The sequence below is a fragment of the Mirounga leonina genome, unplaced genomic scaffold (genome assembly GCF_011800145.1).
Source record: "Mirounga leonina isolate KUSES-001 unplaced genomic scaffold, KU_Mleo_1.0 Mir_94, whole genome shotgun sequence".
Lineage (NCBI taxonomy): Eukaryota > Metazoa > Chordata > Mammalia > Carnivora > Phocidae > Mirounga > Mirounga leonina.
Genome location: NW_023270855.1, coordinates 55538136 through 55562234, shown reverse-complemented (window position 1 = coordinate 55562234; position 24099 = coordinate 55538136). Strand labels below are relative to the sequence as shown.

General features: G+C 58.4%; 1 protein-coding gene and 2 non-coding genes across 4 annotated transcripts in view; 1 reads left to right on the top strand and 2 right to left on the bottom strand.

The window, feature by feature from the left end:
• DPP9 (dipeptidyl peptidase 9) overlaps positions 1-22118 on the bottom strand; it is a 38394-nt gene extending 16276 nt beyond the window's left edge. For both annotated transcript variants that reach the window (XM_034996776.1, XM_034996777.1), the window contains exons 1-12: positions 21903-22118; positions 19683-19773; positions 15578-15831; positions 10486-10598; positions 9138-9311; positions 8887-9055; positions 8062-8175; positions 5833-5961; positions 4685-4746; positions 3088-3188; positions 1639-1816; positions 1307-1469 (exon numbers count right to left, since the gene is read on the bottom strand). In XM_034996776.1, coding sequence (XP_034852667.1) covers positions 1307-1469; positions 1639-1816; positions 3088-3188; positions 4685-4746; positions 5833-5961; positions 8062-8175; positions 8887-9055; positions 9138-9311; positions 10486-10598; positions 15578-15831; positions 19683-19773; positions 21903-21975 — 1621 coding nt within the window. In that variant the 5' untranslated portion in view covers positions 21976-22118. The remainder of the gene's footprint in view (positions 1-1306; positions 1470-1638; positions 1817-3087; positions 3189-4684; positions 4747-5832; positions 5962-8061; positions 8176-8886; positions 9056-9137; positions 9312-10485; positions 10599-15577; positions 15832-19682; positions 19774-21902) is intronic.
• A 1185-nt stretch (positions 22119-23303) lies between these two features.
• TRNAG-UCC lies at positions 23304-23375 on the top strand. Its single transcript has one exon. It is a non-coding gene; the product is annotated as a tRNA-Gly (tRNA).
• A 200-nt stretch (positions 23376-23575) lies between these two features.
• TRNAV-CAC lies at positions 23576-23648 on the bottom strand. Its single transcript has one exon. It is a non-coding gene; the product is annotated as a tRNA-Val (tRNA).
• Positions 23649-24099: the final 451 nt, after the last annotated feature.

Genomic DNA, 24099 nt, shown 5'->3' with positions numbered 1-24099 from the left:
CTCACTCTCTCCGGTCTCCATGCCCCATGCGGCGCTGCCTCAGGCTTGTTTGTGGGCTGCCTCTGAACTGTGGGGCTCCCCTGGGGCGATCCGGCCCTGGGGGACACTGGGCGATGTCTGGGGACATCTGGGGCCGTCACGATCGTGGGTGCTCCTGGCACTGAGTGGGTGGGGGTCAGGGGCGCAATGCTCAGCCCCGCAGAGCCCGGGATGCCCGCACTGAGGACAAGCTGGCTCAGCTCTGAGTCACACCGTGGTGACTCAGAGATCAAAGTTCATCCAGAATCAAATCTACCTGCGTTAGCCCAGCCTGCTGCCATGACCCATCCCTGTCACCTCTCCTTGCCCCTCAGGTTATACTCCACACAGCAACCCTAGGAATGGCTTTCAACTGATATAAGATCAATGGTAAAAGCCCAAGTCCTTCCTGAGGCCCCCAACGCCCCACATGACCTGCTTCATCCCCTCTCTGTCCACCCCTCCTCCATCTCTCCCCCTCACTCACTCTGCTCCAGCCACAAGGGCCTCCTCACTGCTCTTCCAACACACCAGGCAGCTACTGCCCCAGGACCTTTGCCAAGCTGTGCCCTCAACCTGGGATCTGTGGGGCTGCCTCTGCCACCTGTTCCAGGTCTCTGCTTCATAACACATTATCCAGAGATGATCCCTGACCTCCCATGCTAGAAAGAAGGCCCCTCACTCTCTAGCCTCTTATCCTGCTGCATCTGCCACCACGAACATCACTCTCGATGGTTTTTGCATTACTGCCCATCTCTTCCACTAGAGAGTTCCATAAGAGCAGGGATTTTCCTTTCTCTTCTTATAATTATACCCCTGGCACCTAGAGCAGCGGTTGGCCACTTTTCCTACAAAGGGCCAGATAGCCAATATTTTCCGCTTTGCAAGATACATGTCACACCACCGTCACACTACTCAACTCTGTCATGGTGGCATGAGATCAGCCACAGACACTCCATAAATGAATGAGCGTGACCATGTGCCAATAAAACTTTATTTATAAAGACAGGCGGTGGGCCAGATTTGATCCATGGCTGTGGTGTGCCAACCCCTGGGGTGAGACAGGCCTGGAGCATAGTAAGTGCTACACAGATACCACTGACTGAATGAACAGCTGGCTCTAATAACCCCTGCCAGGCCATGACCGATGTTCGGGAAAGGCTGGCTTTTTCTTCATCCTGACCCTCCCTCATGGGACTGGTCACAGGGCGGGGCCAGTGAGTAAGCAGTGCACTGAACCACAGACGGCTGACCGGGTGAGCGGTGGTGTTAATCAGGCTTTGCTCACCTTCCCCAGGGCTGAGAGGCTCACTCCAGTCGTAGCCACTGGGCTTTAAGATGGCAGTGACTTTGTACAAGTGGCAGAAGCCAGTCTTGCACTCGTTGGCACGGATGAAGCAGAGCTCCTCCTCTCCCTCTGACTGGGGGAAGGGATAGAAGATATCATGAACCTGTCCGGGAAGAAGAGGGAGGAGGCATCAGAAGGTGGGGCTCTGACCGTTGGCTGGACTCATGTGGAGGACAAACCCAGCCCCCTGGGACTCCCGCCCTCCCTGGCCCTGCTCTGCTGGGGATCTGGGGACCCGGGCGGGTGCACACCCGGCAGCTCCCCACTCTTACGTTGATCCACACATCGGTGACCTCCTCATATACGACATGCGGCTGGACGTTCCTGGGCACTGCTCTGGCGAAGGCCATCCGCTCCTCCTCATTCTCGGTAGTGGGGATGAACAGGGCTGGGGGTAGCAGGACGAGCTGAAGCCGCTGCTGGGGCCGATCCAGGAACATAGCCCAGGCGCTGAGAAAGCAAGAGAGAGAAGCTGAAGGCCTCAGGGCCCAGCGGGGGGAAGCCGGGTGACGACACCTCCCTTCCCAAACTTATGTGGGACCAGAACCATTCTTCCTTTGCCAACATTGTCTACACTTGACCAAGTAAGACCGTAGCACACAACGGTTTCTGGGCCAGCACATGCCCTCAGGGGAGCCCAGAGGGGTGATAGACCTCTATAACCCAACTAGTTTGGAAACATCTTGTGTCATTAGACTTTAGAGCGGCACTTCAAAAACGTTTGCGATTTCTGCCACATACACGATTCTTTACTTCCTGTTTTGCTCTGTATGAACAATGTTCTTTCTTTATTTTGGGGGGGAATAAATTGTTTATTCTGTTGAACATGAGTCCTTAAGGACTTGAGATGGAAGCAAACAGCAACTTAAAAAAAAAAATCCTGTTGGTGGGGGGGGGGGGGGGCCCGGCTGGCTCAGTCAGGGAGAGTGCAACTCTTGATCTCAGGGTCATGAGTTCGAGCCCCACACTAGTGTAGGGATTACTTAAAAAAAAAAAAAAAAAAAAAATCCTGTTTGGGAGCTCTTTTGTCATTATGTTCTGTCCTCAAAACAACTGCTTTGAAACAGAACTTTGAAAAACTGAAAAAAAAACTGTATCTTTTCTAACTGTAAATGGACAACGTGTTTGAGGCCTGTTAGTACTGTAGGTGGGAAACCTGGATCTCTGCATGGAGACAACAACGGAGACCAAACCAGCGAGTGACGCCACAGGGACGTGCGTGTCCACCGGAGCCTGTGGCCCACCAAAGGCATGGGGCCTCCATCCAGGCTCTGGGATGAGTGTGTGGAGCTGGAGGAGCAAACTGTCTAGCAAAGAGCCAGCAGGTAGCTCCGCTTTGTGGGCCACACAGTTTCTCTGGGCCGGCCCTGCCGACCTAGCGTGAAAGCCGCTACAGACGATCCGTACACAAAGGAGTGTGGCCATGTGCCCATAAAACCTGATTTATAGACACTGAAACATGGCGTTCGGCTCATTTTCATGTGTGATGAAACACTCTCCTCCTTTAGGGTTTTTTTTGTTTTTAACCCCTGATCATTCAGAAGCACAAAAGCTGTTCCCGGCTCATGGGCTAAAAGAAAACGGGCATCAGGCCCAATCTGGCCTGCGGGCAGCGGTCTGGGGCCCCGTTTAGAGAGGTTCGTCCTCATCGTGGCAGGAGGGTTACCACGTGAGTGACAAGGAGTGACAAGGAGAGCCCTCCGTGTCCTGCTGACACTCACTGCTTGCCGTCCCGGGTCCACCCGGCCCTGGCGATGTACTCCACCCTGGGGAAGAGCGTGCTAAAGGGCTGCACCAGCTCCTTCTCCTGTGTCGCCACGACCTAAAGGGAAAGCAGACTCGGGTCACACTCTAGCCTGACCACACGCTGCCCAGGAGGAGACGGGCGCTTCCGCAGCAGACACGGTGCCCCCTGGACCCCTATGTCGGAGTCCTGACTCCTGGCGCCCCCCAAATGGGGCCGGATTTGGAAACAGGGTGGTTGCCGGTATCATCAGTTAAGGTGGTACTGGAATAGGGTGGTCCCAATCCAAAAAAGGGGGTGGTCGCCTTATGGAGCGTGGATCCCAGGGCCAGAGGGGCAGAGAGATGCCTTGTGGCAAAGTGCAAGGAGAAGGCAGCCATCTACAAGGCAAGGAGAGGGGCCAGGAACAGATTCTCCTTCACGGCCTCGCAAGGAGCCAGCCCTGCCCACACCTTCCTACCAGACTTTCAGCCTCCCGAGCTGGGAGACGATACACTTCTGTTGTTTAAGCCCCCAGGATGTGGTACTTGGATATGACAGCTTGTGGGCTGGAACCCAAGGGCTCTGGTCTGGACTGTCACTGCAGAGCCGGGTGGCCCTGGGCAACACGACTTGCGGCCGCTGCAGCTTCCTAGGGGGCTCAGGGTGGCACGGCCTCCAGAGGGCCAATGGGAGAAAGGCAGGCAGGGCCTCAGCGTGGCCCCCAGCCCCACATCCCCCTGCTGCCCGGTCCCCAGCTGGCGCCACCCACGGCCACTCAGGACCCTGCTTGTCTGACAGGCCAGGCACCACTTGAAACAACTGGGAGGGGCTCAGCAAAGCCACCTAATGTCAGGTGTGTGTACAATCTGCCAGAACATTTGGGTAAAGAGTGGAGGAGGGGTTTGGTTAGGGCCTTATCATTCCAAAACCAAGACCTAAGCCCCCAAATCATGAAAATAAGGATATCTAATGCTTTTTGTTGAAACCTCGAACAAAAAGTCATTCTGACAGAAATGTGCAAGAGCGTCCTCAGCTTGTCTGAGTGCTCTAACCTCTGGCGTGTGGGTGTTTCCCTTCTGAGGCCCAGCACCTTCCTCAGTCATAGCCTCTTTTGCCCTCCTGGCTATGGGGTCCTGACCAAGTGCTCCCTGAGTGATGAGGACACTTGTCCTGACCCCAGGTGACACAGAGAAGTGTCTGGAGCACTGACCATTCCAATGAAGTTATATGCGAGGATCTACCCAAATGCTGGGGAGGGGGAATGGCCAGTTCAGAGGTCGAGTCCCCTGGACGACTACCCAATGGGGCTCTCTGTTCTGGAAACCCTTACGGGACCTTCTGCTCAAAGGTGTTCACCAGCATCGCCTCCTCATGCGGAGGCAGGGGAGGCCGGGCTCACCGCTCAGTGTTGAGACGGAGGCTGAGTGATGGGGTGCCTTTTCAGGTTCAGTTGGCCAAGGAGAGCACGTGCCCTCGGAACGGGGGCAAGTGGCCTGCTGAGGCCGCCCGCCTGTCCACCTTCTCCAGCACCTCCCCCAGCCCCTCCTCTCCTCCATGCAGAGGCTTCTCCCGGGCCCCCTGGCCATTCTCACCTTGCCCTGACTATCAGTCTGGAACTCGGCCAGCTTCAGGGCGACCTTGGGATTCTTGCTGCCTGCAGAAATAGAGGGAGGTGAATCCAGCAGGTGTCTGGGACGACGTATGGGGCAATGCTCCAGCAAGGCAACAAAGCCACTGTGGGGGGGGGGGGGGGGGGGGGGGACCGGGTGTCCGGAGGTCTCTCCATGGGCGCGTCGTCACCCCTCTGGTCCAGGCACAAAGCCCCTCAGGCAGGCCTTCCTGACTCTGGACCTGGACCTTGTTCCTGACAGTGCTGTGACAACCATCTTTACCATTTAAGAACATGACCCTGTGCCGGGGGAAGGTGGGTCGAGGAGGGACACGAGCATTAAGGAACATGCCTCCTTGCCTCGGAGAGCTTGAAACAAGTTGGTGGCAAAAACAGGACACATCCACAATAGAACCATCAACGACGCAGAAAGGTGGCCACATGACTCAGCCTGGTCCTGAGCTGTCGGGAGGCAGGTGGCTGATTGGCTGGGATGGCCAAGTGGCACTTTCAAGAGGTGGGTTGGGGTCAGGCTCCAGCTATTTCTGTGACCAATCCCGACTGTGGCCTGCATGGCTCTAGCTACCTGGGCGGGTAGCATCTGAGTGTCAGCTCTCTCGTCAGTCCCACCGTGAGAGAGGGGCAGGGGAAAGCGGACATTTCCCACTTACACCAGGGGTTGGAGACGCCCTGGAAAGCTCTGTCAGGCACAGCACATAATAGGGGCTTCCTGCATGCTTCCAAGGAGGTCAGAAATAAGCTGAATGTGACCCGCATGTGTACTGTGTGCAAATCACTAAGTATTTTTAAGTAATTCAAAGAATGTTTAAGAAGTAGGCTGTTTCCTAGAGAAATTTGGATTTCTGGCCTCTTGAGAAATGGGGCAAACTTGAATCTGTATTCTCACAACGTGACAAGTGTCTGACATGCCCTTGGATAGGGCCTGCACCCCCTCACCCCCGCCCATCCCCCACCATCTCCTGCACCCCGAGGCAGAGGGCAGGTACCATCCATCGTGGCCCCGGTCCTGCTATTGTTCTCGAGCCCAGCCTGCTTCTCTGGGTCCTGTGGGGAATCCTGGTTGGGACATGCCTCCTCTGTGAGGCCCAGACCGCTGCCCTGTGCCCTCACCTGTCCTAGGGTATCGGTAGGAGTCCGTCTTCCTTTCTTCTAGTGCGGGAGAGGGCACGTGGATGATTTCCACCTCGGACTCATCAACTTCCTCGTACAGGATCCGTAGCGTCTTGCAGCCTTCTGAACCTGGGAAGGGGCGGGGAAGCTGCTGGGGTGCTCTGCATCCCTGCTGCCGCCCCCCCCTTCTCCTGCATGCTTGGGGCACTCAGCTCTACCACGACAGGGCCCAGACGAGAGCATGAGCCTTAAGGCTAGAAGCCCAGCTCCACCGCTTACTAGACCATAACCCTGTCACATCTCATCCTAGGGCCCGTTTCCTCACCCTGGCAATGGGAATGAGAACTGAGCTGGTCCCAGCACAGAATGGCATGGGAGGTGGCCCTATGGGGTGTTACAGGCTGAACTGCATCCTCACTGAATTCCTGTGTTGGGAGCCCCCAGAACCTCAGAATGGGGCTGGATTTGGGGAGAGGGCTTTAGAGAGAGAACCAAGTTAACATGAGGTCATTAGAGTGGCCCTGATCCAATGTGATTGGTGACCTTATAACAAGAGATGAAGACACAAATACGCAGAGGGATGACCACGTGAGGACGCGGGGAGAAGACAGCCGTGTGCCCGCCAAGGAGAGCGGCCTTGGGAGGAACCGGCCCTGCCGACACCCTGACCTCAGACTCCCCGCCTCCAGGACCGGGACAGTAAATGCCTGCTGTTGAGCCATCCCATCCGTGGGGCTTTGTTCTGGCGGCCCACACAGAGTAACACTTGGGGCCTGGCTCAAGAAGGCTGAGGATAAAAACCATTATGAAAAGTGCATGAATCACCGGGCGGTGACACTTTAGACTGGAATGCGGGGCTGGTGGGGCTGACATCATGGGGAAGGAGCCTGTGGCCATTCCTTCTAAGGCTGCTGAAAAGGAACCCTGTCTCTACAGTTTCCTGTACCCTCACCTATGACTCCCCATGGATGGACCAGGGATGCCTCCTCCTGGGAGCCGACCTCGGTTTGTGTGGTGCTGGCTGCGTTCCAGCACCGGATTCAGTGTCTCGCTTCTACTGATGGTTAGGACTGCAAAGGCTTCCCTTCCAGTCAATTTAAGGACGAGGTGAGCTGAACTCAAGGCAATAGTGCGCGGCAGACAGGGCTCTGACACGGCCGTGCACCCCGCTAAAGCTCCCCGAGGCTCCAAGGCCACGGAGAAATCAGTGAGCGGCACATAGGTCAGAAACAGGTCCTCCACCCTTAGAAGACGGGCCTGGCTCGACTGAATACCAGCCCCGCAGTATGTGGGCAGAGAAAGAGATACAAAAGGACCTGCGATCTGGCTTCCTCCATAAGCTGCTGGCAAAACCCATCGAGACTGAAGCTGTGTGCAGCTTCGGCTCAACTCTCTTACTGCTCGAACTTTCTCAAGATGGTAGAATTTGGGGCGCCTGGGTGGCTCAGATAGTTAAGCATCTGCCTTCGGCTCAGGTCATGATCCCAGGGTCCTGGGACAGAGTCCCGCATCGGGCTCCCTGCTCAGCGGGAAGCCTGCTTCTCCCTCTGCCTCTCTCTCTCTGTCTCTTATGAATAAATAATATCTTTAAAAAAAAAAAAGATGGTAGGATTTGTGATCCTTGGCACTGGGGACTGTTTGGGGCTGGATCATTCCCTATGGGCAGGGCTGACCTGGCCACTGCACGATGCTGAGCAGCAGCCCCGGCTCCTCTCCACTCGATACCTGTAGCCCCCAGTCGTGACAATGACAAATGTCCCCAGACGTCACCCAGCGTCTCCTGGGGACAGAACTGTCCCTGGTTAAGAACCACTGAGAACCTCCCAGAAGGTCAGGATATATATACAAAGATGTGCATTGTGGCATTGTTTACGACACAAAGCAAAAGCAAAACCAAAATCTGGAAACAACCAAGAACTAATTTAAACCAACTGTGGTCCCCAGGGACAGTTACTCTCATCCAAGTTCCCTGTGTGCGGACTGCAATGCACTGAAGGTTCCTGCTCCCCAAATTCAAAATGTCAAATCCTATCCCAAGGTGATCAGCCACTTGGGGCTGTGGGGCCCTGTCACAGCAGCCTGAATGGCTTGGGACACTAACACTGATAGAAAGGTGGCTGAGGTTTGTTTTAGGTGAAAAGAGCAAAGAGCAGAAAAGCAAGTAGACTGTGGCTCTGGTAATAAAAGGGACACTTGGGGAAGCGCTTTGACAAACGCAAAGGTGCCTACCCTCCCAGGAGGCCGTGGGGCACCACCAGTAGCCAGTGAAGCGGTCGAATTCTTCCTGGATGACGAAGGTGGCCACGCCTGCAGACCTGGGGTCATCGAGGACGCTGGGTGAGCCTGGATGGGAAGGGAGCCGGATGGGGTGAGGAACACAGTGCAGAGCAGGCCCTTGCCCCCAAGCACTGCGGACATTCGAGGCCGGAGCATCCTACGGGTGAGGGCGTCGGGCGCACTGTGGGATTGACCTGCATCCCCACGCCCACTTGATGCCAGAAGCGTCCTCAACCAGCATGACAGCCAACAATGTCTCTGGACGTGGCCAGCATCCAAGTGGCCTGGGCTGAGCAGCTTCGGTTTAGAGAGAGGGTGCTGGGGCTGTGGGGCAGGATGGGGGCCAGGTCACCGGAGGCCATGGCCGGTGCAGAGCTCCACACACATATGCCAGAGGATGAGGTCACTTCTGGGGAGCAGGGGCTGAGGGAAAACCCAGGAAGCATGTGAGATCTGAGCCTGACCAGGCAGAGTCAAACAGGAGGGCGGAGGTGGAGGGCCCGCAAGAGCAGAGAGGCAGAGTAAGCGTCTGGTGGGGGAAACAGGCCACCGTGGCCGACTCCTGTAGAGGAGGCCAAAAGCCAGGCAGCTGGGCCACGGCAGGACCACATGGGAGGGTCCAGGAAGCTGCTTGAAGCCTGGGGGTAATGGAGCGGGAATGGGGGCCTCTCCGGGAGCTGTGCCGGTGGCCACGATAACCGTCCACACGAGTGCTGCAGGTCCCCATCCCCCCGGGGCCAGGAGCGCGCCCCCCCCCCCCGCCCCCACCGGCCTCACCTCTGTGGCAGAAGGTCAGCCGCCGCTCCTCGCCTGTCTCGATGTTGGCCACCCACAGGTCATTGCTGTTGATGAAGGAGAAGAAGGCGGGGTCGGCAGGGCAGATCTTGGGGTCCATCCGGGGCCCGGTGCACTGGGTCTTGATTTCCAGGGGCTTCATGGGAGACACCTGGGGACACAGAGGCCTGGCTCAGGGGGACAGGAGGCTGCCCAGCCCCCCACCCCACCCGCGGCCAGTGACCAGGGCTCACCATGAAGCCATTCTTGCCCCCGTCCCGACAGTGGAAAAGGCTGTTGCTGGCCTGGAAGAGGAAGAGGCCGCTCTCACTGTGGAAGTCGTAGGAGGTGATGCCGAAGACCCCCAAGCGCTTCCGCTCCCGAAGGAGCTCCTCCTCCCGAGAGTAGACCCCATGGTGGGGAGTGGCCTGGGGACACATAGAACGGTGCCACGTCAGCGGTGCAGCCAGGGGCCCCAGCACCCTGGCCGTGGATCCTCTGGTCTGGGCATTCCTGAGAGGAGTCTGCCGATCTGCCTGCGGTCCAGGCCAGGGAGAACTCTCTGCCGAGCAGAGCTGTTCAGGGCAGCTCCCAGGGGGCCCGAGCGGGCCCGAGCCTGGAGCCTGTGATGGTGCTCAGCAGGCTTGGGGTAACGGGGCAGGCTGACCGGTTCTGGGCTCACTGGAGACTTCCTCCTCTCCTGGCCCATCTCTGGGCTTTCTCGACCCACGTTTGTCCACAGAGCCTCTCCAAGACAGACAGAGCTCTCCCCTACCCACCGGCACGGAGGGCCACCCAAGGGGTGCTGTCTCCTGGTCCCCAGCGCCAATCCCTCCTGCCTGGATCACCATCCTGTCCAGCCAGAACTTTTGGTGAACCCACCCACCGCCACCCGTTCCTGCTCTCTGCATAGGGGGAGCGGGGCAAATTCAGGACCACCTGACCACCCACCCACCTAACCCTGGGGGGCATCTAAGCAGGTAGACTACCGTGGACACCACGCAGCATCCCTGAGGAGAATTCTGAATGAGACGTGGAGATGCAAGGAACGTTAACAGCCAGAAACGCATTTTTGAAAAGCAGAACCTGAAGCACAACGAACCCCATGCTTGGTCGGCTTGGGGCCTACCAGGGACGGCAGAAATGGGAGCTGTCATATCAGCGCAGAGAAATCCAGAATGTGCCCCCACCCCTGCCACACAGTACTGTCACACTGCTTTTACAACCAGAAAGAAGTCAACCTCAGCGGACACAAAGGCAGCCTCGTCCCTCCCCAGCCAAGGCGAGCTGACTTTGGATGATGTTAATTATTAGCCCAGTCCCCATCAAAGGGCCTTGGCAGGACTGGTTCCAAGTCTTTGGTGAGGCATCGAAAAGGAAGAGATGCTTCTGATAAGAGCTCTTATCAGAGCACACACTCTGGGGCTTGAGAAGAGTGGGGAGGAGGGGAGGGAGGCCCACACGCCTCTCCACAGGCTCTGCACTAGCTGCCAGGCTGGGGCCACTTAGGGGCTGAGGGCCCAGGGAAATGCGTGGGGCCTCCCTTGCCCATGGGTGAGGCCCAGGGCGGCTCCTGCCAGAGCCCTGCACCGTGCAGCTCACCTGGAAGTGATCCAGCATCTGCTTCCAGGACAGGAGCAGCAGGGCCTCTTTCCGGACCTTCCTGGGAATCTCTGAGTAGAGGAGGGAATTCTCGCGGCTGCCATAGGGCATCCCTTGGGGACAAGAGAGAAAAACCAGAATGGGGGACCTTGCCCAGGACAGGGAGAGGGTCTTGGGCCAGGACCCTGGCTCCCCATGGCTGGCCCCAGCTGGTTCCGCTTCAACCTCCTCCTCCCAGTGTGTTCTGGCGGCAAACCCCTCCCCGTGGACGCTCCGACCCTGGGTACAAGTACGTTAGCAACAGTAATGGGGTCTTCTACCTCCGAGATGTCTGCACGAGGACCCTGTCCAAAGTTACTGAAGGCATAGCACGCAAGAGAACAAAAGGGAGGCCAGTGAAACCTGCCTCTCAACAGGCTACGCTCTGGTCTGTTAGAGGCTTTTGCTGGGGCCAAGAACTAACACAGGGTTAGAGTAAGAGCGAACGTACGCAAGGGAGCTGGGAAACGTGCATCTGACCAGCACTCTCCCCTCGGCACTACGGACGTGGGGCTGGGGCACTCTCTGGGGGGGGCGCTGAGCGGCCCCTCCAGTCCCCATGCGCTCGATGTCACCTCAGGGGTGACAACCACAGATGTCCCCAGACATCACCCACTGACCTAACCTAACCTCGTACAGGAGGACAGGAGCGGCCTAGCGAGCATGCCGGGTGAATGCAGCAGCAGGAAACAACGCCCGTCGCGCGGTGCCTGAGCTGGGTCACTCGGAGAGACGTGGGCCTGTTTCGGCAGTAAGTCGCCGTGTCTCACGTTCTTCCCTCTCTCAGGAGTGTCTTATTGTCAAAGGTGCTGTCACATTCTTAGCGGCAAATAAAAAGACGCCTATTTCCCCACTGGTAGTGTCTTCGACTCGACGGATGACGGCAGGGCTGTGGTTCACAGGCGAACAACAGACTGCAGGAAGCCCAAGCCCCCTCGGTCCTGAGTTTCTCCAGGAGGAAGACTCCATGTGATGCCGGCCTCTCTTCAGGACCGCCTCCCCCATGCTCTTGCGCTTATGAGGCGGGTACGGGAGGCCCCACGCTCGGCACCTCCAGGGCTAGAGCCCGACAGCTAACGTCTGCTCCCTTTACAGTTAGCTCAACAGGCAGCTTCTCCACACGGCAACCCACGTGGTGTTTCCACTTATGATCCAACTGGCATGTGAAGTATAATTAGTAAAAGAATGTATTTAAGGGAAAACACGAGGTTAATAAGATTTCCTTTGGAAACTGATTTAGGGAAAACGCAGAGGTCACGTAGATGTGCAGGTGGGCAACGATCACGATCCCACGTCTAGGGACCCTGGATGCTGTGCGGTCCCGCTCTCTCCTCCCCAGCTAGAGGTGCAGGCGCGTGATGCTACCTGTCCGGGCCGCCCACGGGGCGTCCTTCCTTCTCGAGATCACATGACTACTGGGGACGAGAATCCTGCGGTGCATGATCCCATTTGTGTGCACTGTCCAGAACAGGCAACTCCAGGGCGGCAGGATGTGGACTCATGATTGCCAGGAGCTGGGGGCACGGGGAGGGGAGCGATGCCTAATGGGCCCCAAGTTTCTTTCGGGAGTGATGGAATGTTCTGGAATTAGACACTGGTGACAATACGAGAAGCCACTGAGTAGTGAGCTTCAGGTGCTGGGAATTAGACCTCGTGAAAGAGAATGGTCACGGAGCAGCGTGCAGGGCTGGGAGGCAGCAGCTGGAGCTCTGGACGGCCCCTGTTCTCGGGGCTCTGGGGGAGAGCCAGGGCTTTCCAAACAGGAAGTCAAGAGTGCGGCCTTGCCAAGGACATCGGAGCCACCTCCTCTGCCCAGCGGCTTAATAAGCGATGCCACCAAATGGCACACGCCAGCACATTCCCTGTGTTGTCACGGTGACACTGGGTGTCCAAGCCTAGGGTCTGACTTCTGCTGTCCCTGTCCCTCCCCTGCCTTCCCTGCCCAGCTCCACCCCAGCCCCCAACATCCACGAGGGTGGCAGGTGGCCCAGGTCTGCACAAGCACCATTTCCGTCACCGTGCACTGTGGCCTCGGCAACCAGCCTGATGGACACATGACTCCCGCTGGGCCCGGGCTCTCCTCTAGGTCACGAGGACACGAGAGGCCTCTCTTCCTTCTCAGGGACTCCCCGAGTTGTCCCACAGTCTTTTATCCTACACGAGACACCTGTTTGCAGGGGGACCAGCCGACCCCGTGGAGCGGGGGAGCTGCCACCATCCCATCTTCCTGGCAACGGAAGTCCTTCTCTGTTCATCTGTCCTTTGCACCAGACGTCATCGTGCACATCTGGAAGAGCCTTCCCTGAGCCTGGGGTGACTGGCTCCACATGCACACGGTGGCAAGCCTGGTGCCCACCGAGAAGGCAGGGGCTCCCAGGGGAAGCACGGGGGCAGGCTGCACACTGGGCCTGGCCCGTGGAGGCCCTTCCTGTCCTGACCATAAACACCTGCTGGCTGCTAGCATTCCCTTGGGGGCTGCGCCAGCATAACGACCACCGTAAATACATGGGGGCTTCAGGGAGGCTGGCCCCCAGAACTCAGACGAGAGGTGGAGGCCAAGGGTACCCTGCAGGTACTGAGGGACACGGAAGGATCAGCTCAAGGGTGAGCAATGTCACCCCCAAAGAGGCAGGATGGCTCTGAGATGCCCTAGGAAGGTTCTGGGGTCTCTGCCAAGTCCACAGCCCTTGTCTAGAGCTGCCCCCTACCCACTGTGGTAGGCCTCCTGCAGTCTGCGGGACCCACTCACCCCAACCCCAGACACACGCACAGGCTGCAGACAGACATCTGATCTACGTTGAACCCGTCTGGTTCCCTCTCCTAGAAGTTTGGAGAGAGCTCATCCATTTCTGCTGGTGGCCAGAACCCGAGAAGGGTAACCCTGGGAGTGTGGCAGCGGGAGGCAGGAGGGCAGTGAGGGGGGGATGTACAGAGAGGAGCACGTGCCGAGCAGACGCCTGGGCCCCACGCGGCTCCAGTTCTCAGGGCCATGACATGAGGCACGGGGTCGGGGGGCTCCCTGACACAACCCTGTGTCTTTCCCATGAGGTGCCCCTGGTGGTTCGAACTAGCTCAGAGGGTTTCTGTCCCTTTCAGCAGCTCTGTGGTTGGCTAAACAATGGCCCCCAGATGCTCAGGTCCTAATCTCAGAGCCTGTGACTGTGATACCTTCTGCAGCAAGAGGGACTCTGCAGATGGGATGAAGTTCAGGCTCTGGCGCTGGGGAGCGTAGCCCGGATCACCCAGCTGGGCCCAGTGGAATGTGTCCCTGTAAGGGAGGCGGGAGAGTTTTCAGACACCCGGCAGCCAAGACAGCAGCAATAAGCCGCAAGCCAAGGAACACCGGGAGCCTCCGGAACTCAGAAGAGGCAAGGAACCCATTCGCCCCTAGAGCCTCTGCAGGGAGCGCGGGGTGGCCTTGCTGACACCTTGATTTTGGCCCAGAGACACGGATTTTGGACTCCAGGTCTCCAGAACCGTGACAGGCTACATTTCTGTTGTTTTAAGCCACCGAAGTTGGTGGTGATTTGTGACAGCAGGAGCCCCGGGAAACTCTTCCAAGTACCCTGCCCGGGACGCCAGCCTGAGCTGGAGTTGGCGAGGGCGGAACACTGTGCTGGGGGGGTCCCAGGATCGTGGGGAAGACAGAAGCAGCGGCCACCACAGCCCACGAGTCCTGGCCGCGTGTGACCCCGGGAGCCACGCCCCCTCAGGTGAATGACACGTGAAGCCCACCCCGGTCCACCGCCTCCCGGCCAGAGCTGGCAAACCCTTTCCCAGAACGTGCGTATTGTCGGCTTTAGGGGCCACACGGCCTCGGGTGCCGCGGCGCCCGGAAGCAGCCCTAGACGGTACGATGGCGCAGAAATGAACGGGAGTGGCTGGGCGCCGGTGAAACTGCATGTACGAAGCGGGCGGCCGCCGCTCACTGAGCCCTGACCTAGACCCCTCCTCTTCTAACTCCGCGCCCGCCAGACCACCGTGTGGCCTCCACGTGCCTCTCTACGGAGAGGGGCTGTGTCAACTCCGGGAAGGGGAGAGCCACGTGGCACCCACGGCGGTCGCTGCTGGCGCCCTCGGCCGGGGTCAGCCCTGTGCAGAGGACAACCCGCATTCACGGGTGTCACCACCCCTCACCCCAACCCTGACGGAGGGCCCGGCCGGTGCCGGCATCGTCCCCGGAGCTGCGGGTCCGCAGAGGCCGGTCGGGCCCTCGATGTCGAGTGGAGAGCCGAGACTGCGAACCTGCCCCCGGTCACCAGTCGTGTGTCGTGCCACTTCCAAAGGAACGTGCTCAGCACGGTGTCCGCGGGCCCTGGCAGACCTTCGGGCGAAGCAAGGCAACGTTCACTTGCTCCACAGATACTCGCTGTCCACCTCCCGGCAGCCAGGCCCGCATGAGGCGTCACTGATGCCGTGAAGCTCTCACCTGGCCGGTGGGGAACATACACCTGCCAACGACCGCAGGTGGTGTACAAAGGGCTGCTGACGGGGCACACGCCGAGAAGGAACTCACTAGCGGTTCACGTGCTTATCCAGGTATTTCGGGCGGGGATGGCAAGCCCATGGCCGCCACCCTCTGGTATTAGCTCGCGGCATGCACGGTACACAGTCGTGGCACCTTTCCTTGAGCCTCAGGGTCCGGGCTTGCCGGCGTCTCCCACTGCTAGGAGTCATTCACCGGCCCGGCCCAGGCGGCTGGGAAATGACTCAGGGGGACAGGTCCAGCCACCCGGGACTGGAGACAACCTCAGGGCTCAGAGCCACGTTCAAGGCCCAACCTCAGTACTGCTGCAACAGCGGACCACCCTCTGCTCCGCTCACCTACACACCTGACCCCCCGGGCACCTTGTGCCAGACCTCCACTGTAAACAGATGTCACCGTGGGTGGCGTGGCCTCGTGGGACATTTTGCCCAGGGCCAGGCCCATCTTTTTGGACCTTCTGATAGGACCAGCTGGCCTCTGGAGACAAGGGAACTTGGTAACAGTGTCCCAGAAACCCTGCCACGGTCAAGGGGGCCTGTGGGGTCTGAGGGCAGCCGGAGGGCTTACCTAGGTAGTAGAGGCGGTGGGAGTGGGGGCTCGACTCGTCCGTCTTCTGCACGAACTGGAAGTCGTGTGGAGCCTTGTTGACGATCAGGCCCGAGTTCTTGCGGCTGCTGTGGATGATGTTCCGGAGCCCGTCCCACGAGTGCTTCTGCACCTGGAAGCGGGATGCCGGGTCCTCCATCTCGACCACGTCACCCCGGTCAGACACTGCTGCCCCGGTGGCCATCCTCTCTGTCCCCTCAGAATTCAGTGAGAAGCTATGAGCAGGAGGGGACAGGGTGGGAAGACAATGATACCCAAGTTTCACTTACAAGTTGCCCCCTTGTCAGACACTCCCGACCCCACTGACAAGCCCCAACCCCGTGCCACCTTCCCAGTCCCCCTAAATATGTCCCAAATTATTCTCTTTCCAACAACCACAAACAGTTCTGGATCCGAGCCGCTGCCACCTCTGATCGCAACAGACCCCATACATCCATTGCAAATCTGTTCCCATTGCTTAAAGCTCTTTCTTGGTTTCCCACAGCCCCTGGGGTAAAAACCAGTTCTTGTCACAGCCTTCAAGGCTCTCTGTCCTCTGACCCCTGCCAGCCTCTCAAACCTCAACCCCCCTTTATCAGTCCTCCAGCCAAAATGGCCTTCTCTCCACTCCCCAAACAGGCCAGACTCCTCTCTACCCCAGGGCCTTTGCATTTGCTTCTTTTTCTGCCTGAAACTTTTCCCCTCTCTTTGCTTGGCTAACTTCTAATCAGATCTCAGTGTAAGTATCTGGCGGGTCCTCAGAAACTTTCGATGACCATCTATACCAAAGCCGGTCTCTCCAATAGTCTTCCACACGCTCCCCCGCCCCCTTGCCCCTGCCCTCACAGCATTTGTCACAATGGTTGGTTGTTGATCTCCTATCCCCTTCACAGCAGTGTCCCCAAAACCTCATGAGGTCCCTGGCTCCCAGCAGGCATTCTACAGAGGGCCGTGGAATGACTATCTTTCATTAAGCCCGCTGGGAGACACTCACTCACGTGCAGAGAACTGAGCATAAAGAATTAACCGGTAAAGCCCATCACCCGTGCCCTCCAGCTAGCTGGGGATCCGGCACGGCAAACTCTCGTGCCTCGCCAGAGGGGCTCAGAGAAACGGGCAGCTATGTGCAGGCAATGTGAGAACCCCAGATGAGGGATGGATGCCCCTCAAGACAGCCCCCTCTCCTCTCTCCTCTACTTCCCCGAGCAGCTGTGGCCAAGGCGCCCTCCCTCCCTTCTCCCACCCTTGCTGTTGAGCACACTTCTTGACCGGACTGGACTAGCCAGGCAAATATTTGTCTTAGGGAAATCTAAACACAGCCACAGTGACCTGGTTCTGGAAGAGCCGGGGTCTCTAGTGAGGCCAGCCAAGTGAGCAGGGCAGCCTCCGTTTCCTCCGTGGGCATCGAATGGACTAAGGCCTTGCTGGACTAAGGCACTCCTCGTGCTCCAGGATTAGCAGCTTTGCTTTGCGGGCGGAGTTTGGGGTTCACTGGTCAGAAGTGGGAATTGCTACTGCTAGACCCACGGGCAGGGACAGCACAGGCCAAGGCTTTAGAGAAGCAGCAGGCAGAGCTGTGCCCGCCCTTCACACAGGTGCCCTCCGGTTCCCAGAAGGCCTTGCCCCTGCCAGTAAGAGAGTCTGCCACCCCCCCCCCACCGGCCCAGAGTCTCCATCACAGGAGAAAGACACTTCTGAGCACAGCCTCTGTGGGCCAAGTTCAGAGTCCCCTTTCCAACGTGACCCTGGATCAGATGAGAGGCAGAAATGCCTCCCTTGCTCAGTCCTATGTGACCCAGCCAGGGCTGGGGGGGGGGAGGCGGGGGGAGCACAGCAAGCCAGGGCTTCTTGCCCCCCAGCCACAAAAAGAACACTCAGTCCAGTACTTCCTACGGTGGCTTTGAAGAGGCAGATCACAAGCCAACAGAGCATTCAGGGCCCTCGGGTCAAATAAGCTGAGCCAGAGAAGACAGGAGACAGCCCGAGGGTCACATGCAGCGCATCCCGGCCCGCGGCAGAGCTGTGGTTTACCTCAGGGCAGTGCGGGGCACGGGCAATGTTAGGCAAGGGCCGGGCCGGGGCCAGGACGCCCTGAGTGCTCCAGAACCCACACGGCCCCGAGCACTACTGGCAACAAGCCCAGAAAACCAGGCCAGGGGACTCCTCTAACCGGCCCAGAGCCCCCCCCCCCCCGAAACTGCTGCCACAATTCAAGCCTTGCTCACAGCAGAAAAACAAATCACGACCTCCAGGGCTCCCAGAGGGGACCCCATAAGCTAAGAGCCGGGCAGAAGCACTCACAAAATCACGGGGCTAATTTCCAAGCAAAGAACAATAAAAAAGACCTTGCCTCCGATCCCTGCAGAGGGCCCAAGGAGCAAAAATATGGTCCAGGAGATGAGAAATGAAATGAAACATCGGGAGAAACTTCTAGGAATCTTCTAGATGAGGCCAGGTGGCCTGAGCTCCCAGGCAGGCCAAGGCTTGGTGCTATGCCCTGGTCCTCCACTCACCTCTCCTCCCCAGAAGCGGAGAGAGACCGCAGAGGAGGTGGGGGACGAGAAAGAGGTTACGTAAATGCCGCCCTTCCCATCCTCTGCCAGCTGTGCTGGGCCTCTCCACTTAAGAGTTTACACAGCTGGGGAAATGAAAGTGGATTCCAAGCCACGTAGGCCAGGTCCACCTCCAGCTTCCTTCTGCCTGTCAGCAGGACACCTCGCAGACCATGAGGCCACCAGCACACAGCCCGGGAGCTCCGGTGCAGCCACGGTCAAGGCCCCAGGGGAGGTCTGTGATCTGCAAGCTGGTGCTTGCTACCCCCCCCCCCAACCCCCTGCCCCGGCCCAGCCATCCACCAGAGACCCAAGCAGGGCCTGTGACGAGGGAAGCAGACAGAAAGCAAGAAGGAACTGCAGATTCTCAGTGCTGGCTGCAGGTCTGGGAGCGTTCAAACGACACAGTGATGAGGCAGAAAGGAAGGCAGGCGCTAAGGAGGTGAGGGGTGGGGGCCTACCAAGCTCCAGGGAGGAAATGCCTGAGTAGCCCCGGGGACACACGCTGAGTCCCCACAGGTGGGGGTTCCCTGGAAACAACAGGCCGTCCTCCGCCTTACAAGGGCTGCCCCTGGCACGTCGGCCTTCCGCGGTCACAACCAGCCTTACACAGACTCAGCATGTAGCCCAGCCTGTGCCCGCCAGGGACCCGATGCACTTGAGAAGGGGGACTTGGGTCTCCATCAGTGACCTCCTAACGTGTCTACCCACCGGAAATGGAGCCTGAGTCTGGGGAATGATTCATGCGCTCAGCATCACACCTGTCTTCCAGAACGTCCTGAATTCCCTTCCTGCCTGATGGCTTGTACTTGCTAACTAGATCACGACCTCCAGGGAGCCCTGGAGGTCGTGATCTGTTTTTCTGCTGTGAGCAAGGCTTGAATTGTGGCAAATGAACCCAGGAGGGATAGAAACTGACAGTGAGGGAGGTCCACTCGGCAGAGGACTTGCTATGGTCTTCATCTCATGCAAGGCCCCAGACACGGGATTCACCAAGTGCCCAGGCCTCATGTGTATAATTATGATTACTTTTCACTGCAACCTCGACCGCTGGGCTCAGGGGTCAGCCACATTTGGGAGGCTGAAAAGTAGGCTCAGGTCAAATGACCTACCCAACGCCACCCCCACAAGGAAGCAGAGGGGAGCCCACGTCTGTTGGACCCAAAACCCACATCCTCACCACCCGGCCAGTGGTTCTCAGCTGGGGCTCATCCTGCCTGAGGGGGCACCGGGCAATGTCTGGGGTGTTGCTAACATTGAGGGATTGGGGCCAGGAGTGCCACTCAATCCCCTACAGAGCCCAGGAGGGCCCCCACAGAGAATGACTTGGCCCCATGTCAGTAATGACCAGGCTGAGAAACCCTGCACTAGCCCACACAGCCTCCTCATTCAAAATAGCCAGTCTTGGGGAAATGCAGAAAGGTAGGGGGTGGCAGGTGGTGGCGGGTATCTTCCCAGACCTATGACATTGTCGGAAATTCGGGAACCTCTGCCACGTCCCCACAGATCAGGGCTCCCGAGGCCACACCCCTTACCTTCTCCAACCTTCTGTGTTCTCGTGGTCCAGGCGGAGCTTCTTAACCTTCCGCATTAACCACTCGGCTGACCTCAGGAGGGTTGGGGAGCCTGTGAGCAAAGAGACCCCAGGCTGCAACTCCCAGCAGTCTGGGAGTGCCCGCTCTCAGCCATCCTCCCCTTCCCATTTCTCCAGGGACACCCAATACCAATGGCGTTCTGATGAGGCCCTGCCCGGAAATTCGAGAGGGCGCCTGGCATTTGCCAGAAACCAGCATCTTTTTTGTCATGCAGGTGCAGTCCTCCTAAAGCAAGAAGTCCCCGAGAAGAGAGGAGTTTCAAATGATGCCAAGGACGCCATCCTTGGTGCTCACCAGAAACAGAATAATCCCTAGTTCCCCACTATGGCCACCCTCTGATGGCCTTCCTGACCTCACCTTCTCCCCTGGCCCTTGACCATGATCTCCAGCCATGCTGGCCTTACTCTCCCCTACACACACCGACTCTTTCTCACCTCAGAGCCTTTGCTCTCGCCAGCCCTGCTGCCTAGGACACCCTCCCCTGCTTTCTGTCTGACCCATCCCCTCTTCTACTCCGCGTCCTAGTCTCACCTCTTCAGAGGTCTTTCCTGGCACCCAATCCAAAGTCGCTGCTTTGTCACCCCCACGCAACACCTGGTCCTTCTGTAGAGCACTGAGTCTGGAATAGTGGTTCTCAAGGGGGATGACTCTGCCCTCCCACCCCCACCCTGGGGATGTCTGGGGACATCTGTGGTTGTCTCAACTGCAGGTGCTCCTGGCATTGAGTGTGCCGAGGAGGAGGAACTCTGCATTCTTTATTTGGGGGAAAAACTGAGTAAGATCCTTAGGCCGTCACTAGGCACTAGAATAAATCTCTGATGGGTCAGATGGTATAACCCCAGCGTCTGTGAGTCACCTCCTCTCTCCCTCCCACTTAATTCACATATTTAAATGGTGCAACATCCTAGGACCTCAGTAAGTCAAATGATTATGGAATATAGAGTCCACCGGGGGTCAACTGATTCCCCTAACCCAGTGGGTCTCAACGAGGGCCAATTCTGCTCCCAGGAGCCATTTCTGGCTGTCACGACTGAGAGGCATGGTACTGGCTTGCAGACCAGGGAGGCTGCTACAGTGCACAGGACGCTCACCTCCACTCCCCACTGCAAAAAATGATCTGGGTGCTGAGGCTGAGCACCCCGGCTCTGGGTGAGCGAGCACTCTTCACTGGGATGTCAGCTCCAGGGGGGCAGGCCTACATCTGCCCTGTTCCTTCTGTATCTCCAGAGCCCAGAAACATGCCTGGCACACACGAAGCATTTTTGGTCAAATTAACGAGTCCCTGTCCTCCCCTGAATGCTGTCTAAAGTCAAAGGGAGCCCTGGTTTGGTCAGCAACCAAACCCCTTCTTGAGGAGGAACCAGGCCCCTGGTGGGCAGGTGCCCAGAGGCTTCAAGAAGAAAGCAGCGCGTGGCCCTCGGACTGAGACTGTAGGGGAGAGATGAAGCCAAATGTCACCATAAGCAGCAATGGTCTCACTCTCAGTCCTGTGGTGAAAAGAGGGGTCGCTGTTGCCAGAGAGATATGGGCTCAAAGCCCAGCTCTACAACTTCTGGTCTCTGTGACCTTGAGAAGCCACTTCGCCTCTCAGTTAAGTTAAATTAGGTTAAGTTTAACCTCTCAATTAAATTGTGCCTCAGTTTCCCCAGCTACTTAAGACAGTACCTACATCAAGGGCTGCTGTCAGAATTAAGTGCTCAAGTAAAATCCCAGATGTGGCAGAACCTACATGACAGCTAACACTGTCAACTAAACAAGTCACTGAAAATCCCGCCACGGGGAGAACTGGACCAAAGCTCCTTTTAGAGCCAGGATCCCCACCAAATGCTGACTGAGCGCCAGGCACCGTGTTAGGTGAGGGGGGGATGCAGCCACACCTCCGCCAGATCCAGCTACAGTCAGCATTCCCCCTCCACAATCTTCCAGGGGGTTCTTACTGGGGCTACTGGAGGGCGATGCTGGATGGAAATAAAAGTCTCCAGCTAGGGCACACAAAGCCACAGCCTCTGGCCTGGGTCCCAGCCAACCGCCCAGGGAGGGCAATGACCTCAGGGTTGTAGAAAACCACTTCCTGCAGACTTCTGAATCCTGGAGCATGCAAATGAATCCCACCAGCCCACACGCCAGCCATCATGGTCACCCCACCCCGGCACAACTGACCTTCTAGAGGGTCCAGAAAGCTTCCATTCCAGCTGCAGGTGGCGTGGGACACAGACCTGGACAGAACAAACATGTCATTAATGCAGCAGGTTAACGGAGAGACTGGCTAACAACTCGCTCTCCTTCCACGCGGGAGTCCTGACCGTCCAGCCTGATTCAGCTTCTAGAGATACCTCACAGCCCTCCAGTGCTGTCTGCATGCCCTGAGCTGCAGCCGGCAGAAAAGACCTCCCATGTGGCCCAGTTCTCTCAGGAACCAGCCGGGGACTACACCACAGTGCACACCTCCAGGGCTTCGGTCCCAGCTCCTAGAAAGCACGTTGGTTCTTGCCACTGAGACAAGTGACTTCCTCACGGTGGGGGGCGGGAGACCGGCAGTGGCTGGGGTGGGGAAAGGGAACGGGGCACTTCTGATGGCTCAGCTGCAGCAGGGATGGGGAAGTGTCAAGGCTGGTCTAAAGCCGCGTGGGAAGAAGGTGGGCGGCTGGACCCGGCCGGGAGGAAGGCTGAGGGAAGGGGCTGGCCCCTGGAGGGGTGCGGGCTGCGGAGGTAGGGGCAGGAAGCAGATGCAGGAGGTGGCCTCCGCTCTCATACAGGGAGCATGTGTTTGCACGGGGAGGGGACCTCCGGAGGCTGCGGGGAAGGAGAGTGCTGTGGGTGCGGCCACTCCCGGAAGGGACCACAGCCAGGTGGCTTGGGCAGCGACGGGACGACCGGCGAGGCTGGGCCGGGCAGAGGGGAGGTGGCCCGCCACCGCAGGAGTAGGGAGAGAAAGAAGGGCTGGCGAGGGCCCGGGGCTGAGGGGAAACCGAGCCGGGGGCTGTTGGAACCGGAGTCCGGTCCGCGGCAGGGCCGGGGTGCGGAGGGCACCTGGGAGGCCGGTCAATGGCGGGTCCAGGGTCAGGGCTGAGGTGGGGCCGGTCAATGGCGGGTTCAGGGTCGCGGCCGAGGCGGGACGGGGCGCACGGGCGCTGCTCACCGGGCTCGGGGCCGGCGCGGAGTGGCGGCCGGGCTGGGCAAGGCGTCCCGGGGCCCGAGGGGCCTCACACTAGAGGCTCCATGCCCGGGACTGCGGCCCCGGAAGTGGCGGGCGCGGGGGACAGCGGCGGCGGCGGACACGGGAGAGCCGGCGGCTCCGGCCCCTTTGACCCGGAAGTTGAGCGGCCCAGGCGGCGGCCTACGATTGGCCACCGCCCGGGCGGTACCAAGGGGCCCGCGGCGCTTGGGGGGGAGCGCCGCCGGCTCGGCTCTGGCAGCCAGAGGCTTGGAATTTCCCTGGGGCGGCATCTTCCGGTGCAGGGAGGAACGCGGGAGAGAGACACCCCCGTGCAATTTGGTATCACCCAGCCAGACCCACAATACTCCTACTAATACCGTCTAGAGAAGACCAGTTCCGCCGGAGCGTTGGTGGTATAGTGGTTAGCATAGCTGCCTTCCAAGCAGTTGACCCGGGTTCGATTCCCGGCCAACGCAACCGGAGCGGTTCTTTTTTGTACTTTCTTACCATAGCCTATTTAAATTTTCCTGCGAAGATCCCCCAACGGGAGTTTTTTATTACCTTGAAATAACTTTTAAAACGACGGGCGAAATCTAAAAGCCACGGCACACGAATCAGTGTCGCATTTACTCCGGAGGAAGCTTTACAATGTCGCAGTGAGGGAAAAACGCAAGTGTGTTTCCGCCCGGGATCGAACCGGGGACCTTTCGCGTGTGAGGCGAACGTGATAACCGCTACACTACGGAAACGGGCGGAGGGGGCCGCCCCGCGGGCCGCTATAGCGCACGCGGTTTCGGGGATTCCCGCCCTTCCGGAGCCCGCGGGCCTCCGCTGGGGGCGGTGCGTGCTGGGGGTCTCCGGGAAGCGGGGCACACGCACGTCCTTATTACCCCACCGTCAACGCGGAGCTAGCTCGTCAGCATTTTAGATCAACTTTTTTTTCTTTTCTTTTTTTTTTTAAGAGCTAGGAGGACAGGAGGGTAGTGGCAAGAATTTAGGGTCACATTGCTGTAAAATCTGTCCCCTCCCCTCCACCCCAAAACCAGGATTAGAGTGAGGGGAGCGAGGCAGTGGCCTCAGCTTCAGACATTAAGGGGGTGGGCAAAACCCCGCAATAATCAAGGTAAATGATACTCTGAGGCACTCTACCAAGAGAACCCGTTAGTGGCAAAATAACTCCATAACGAACAATATATCAAA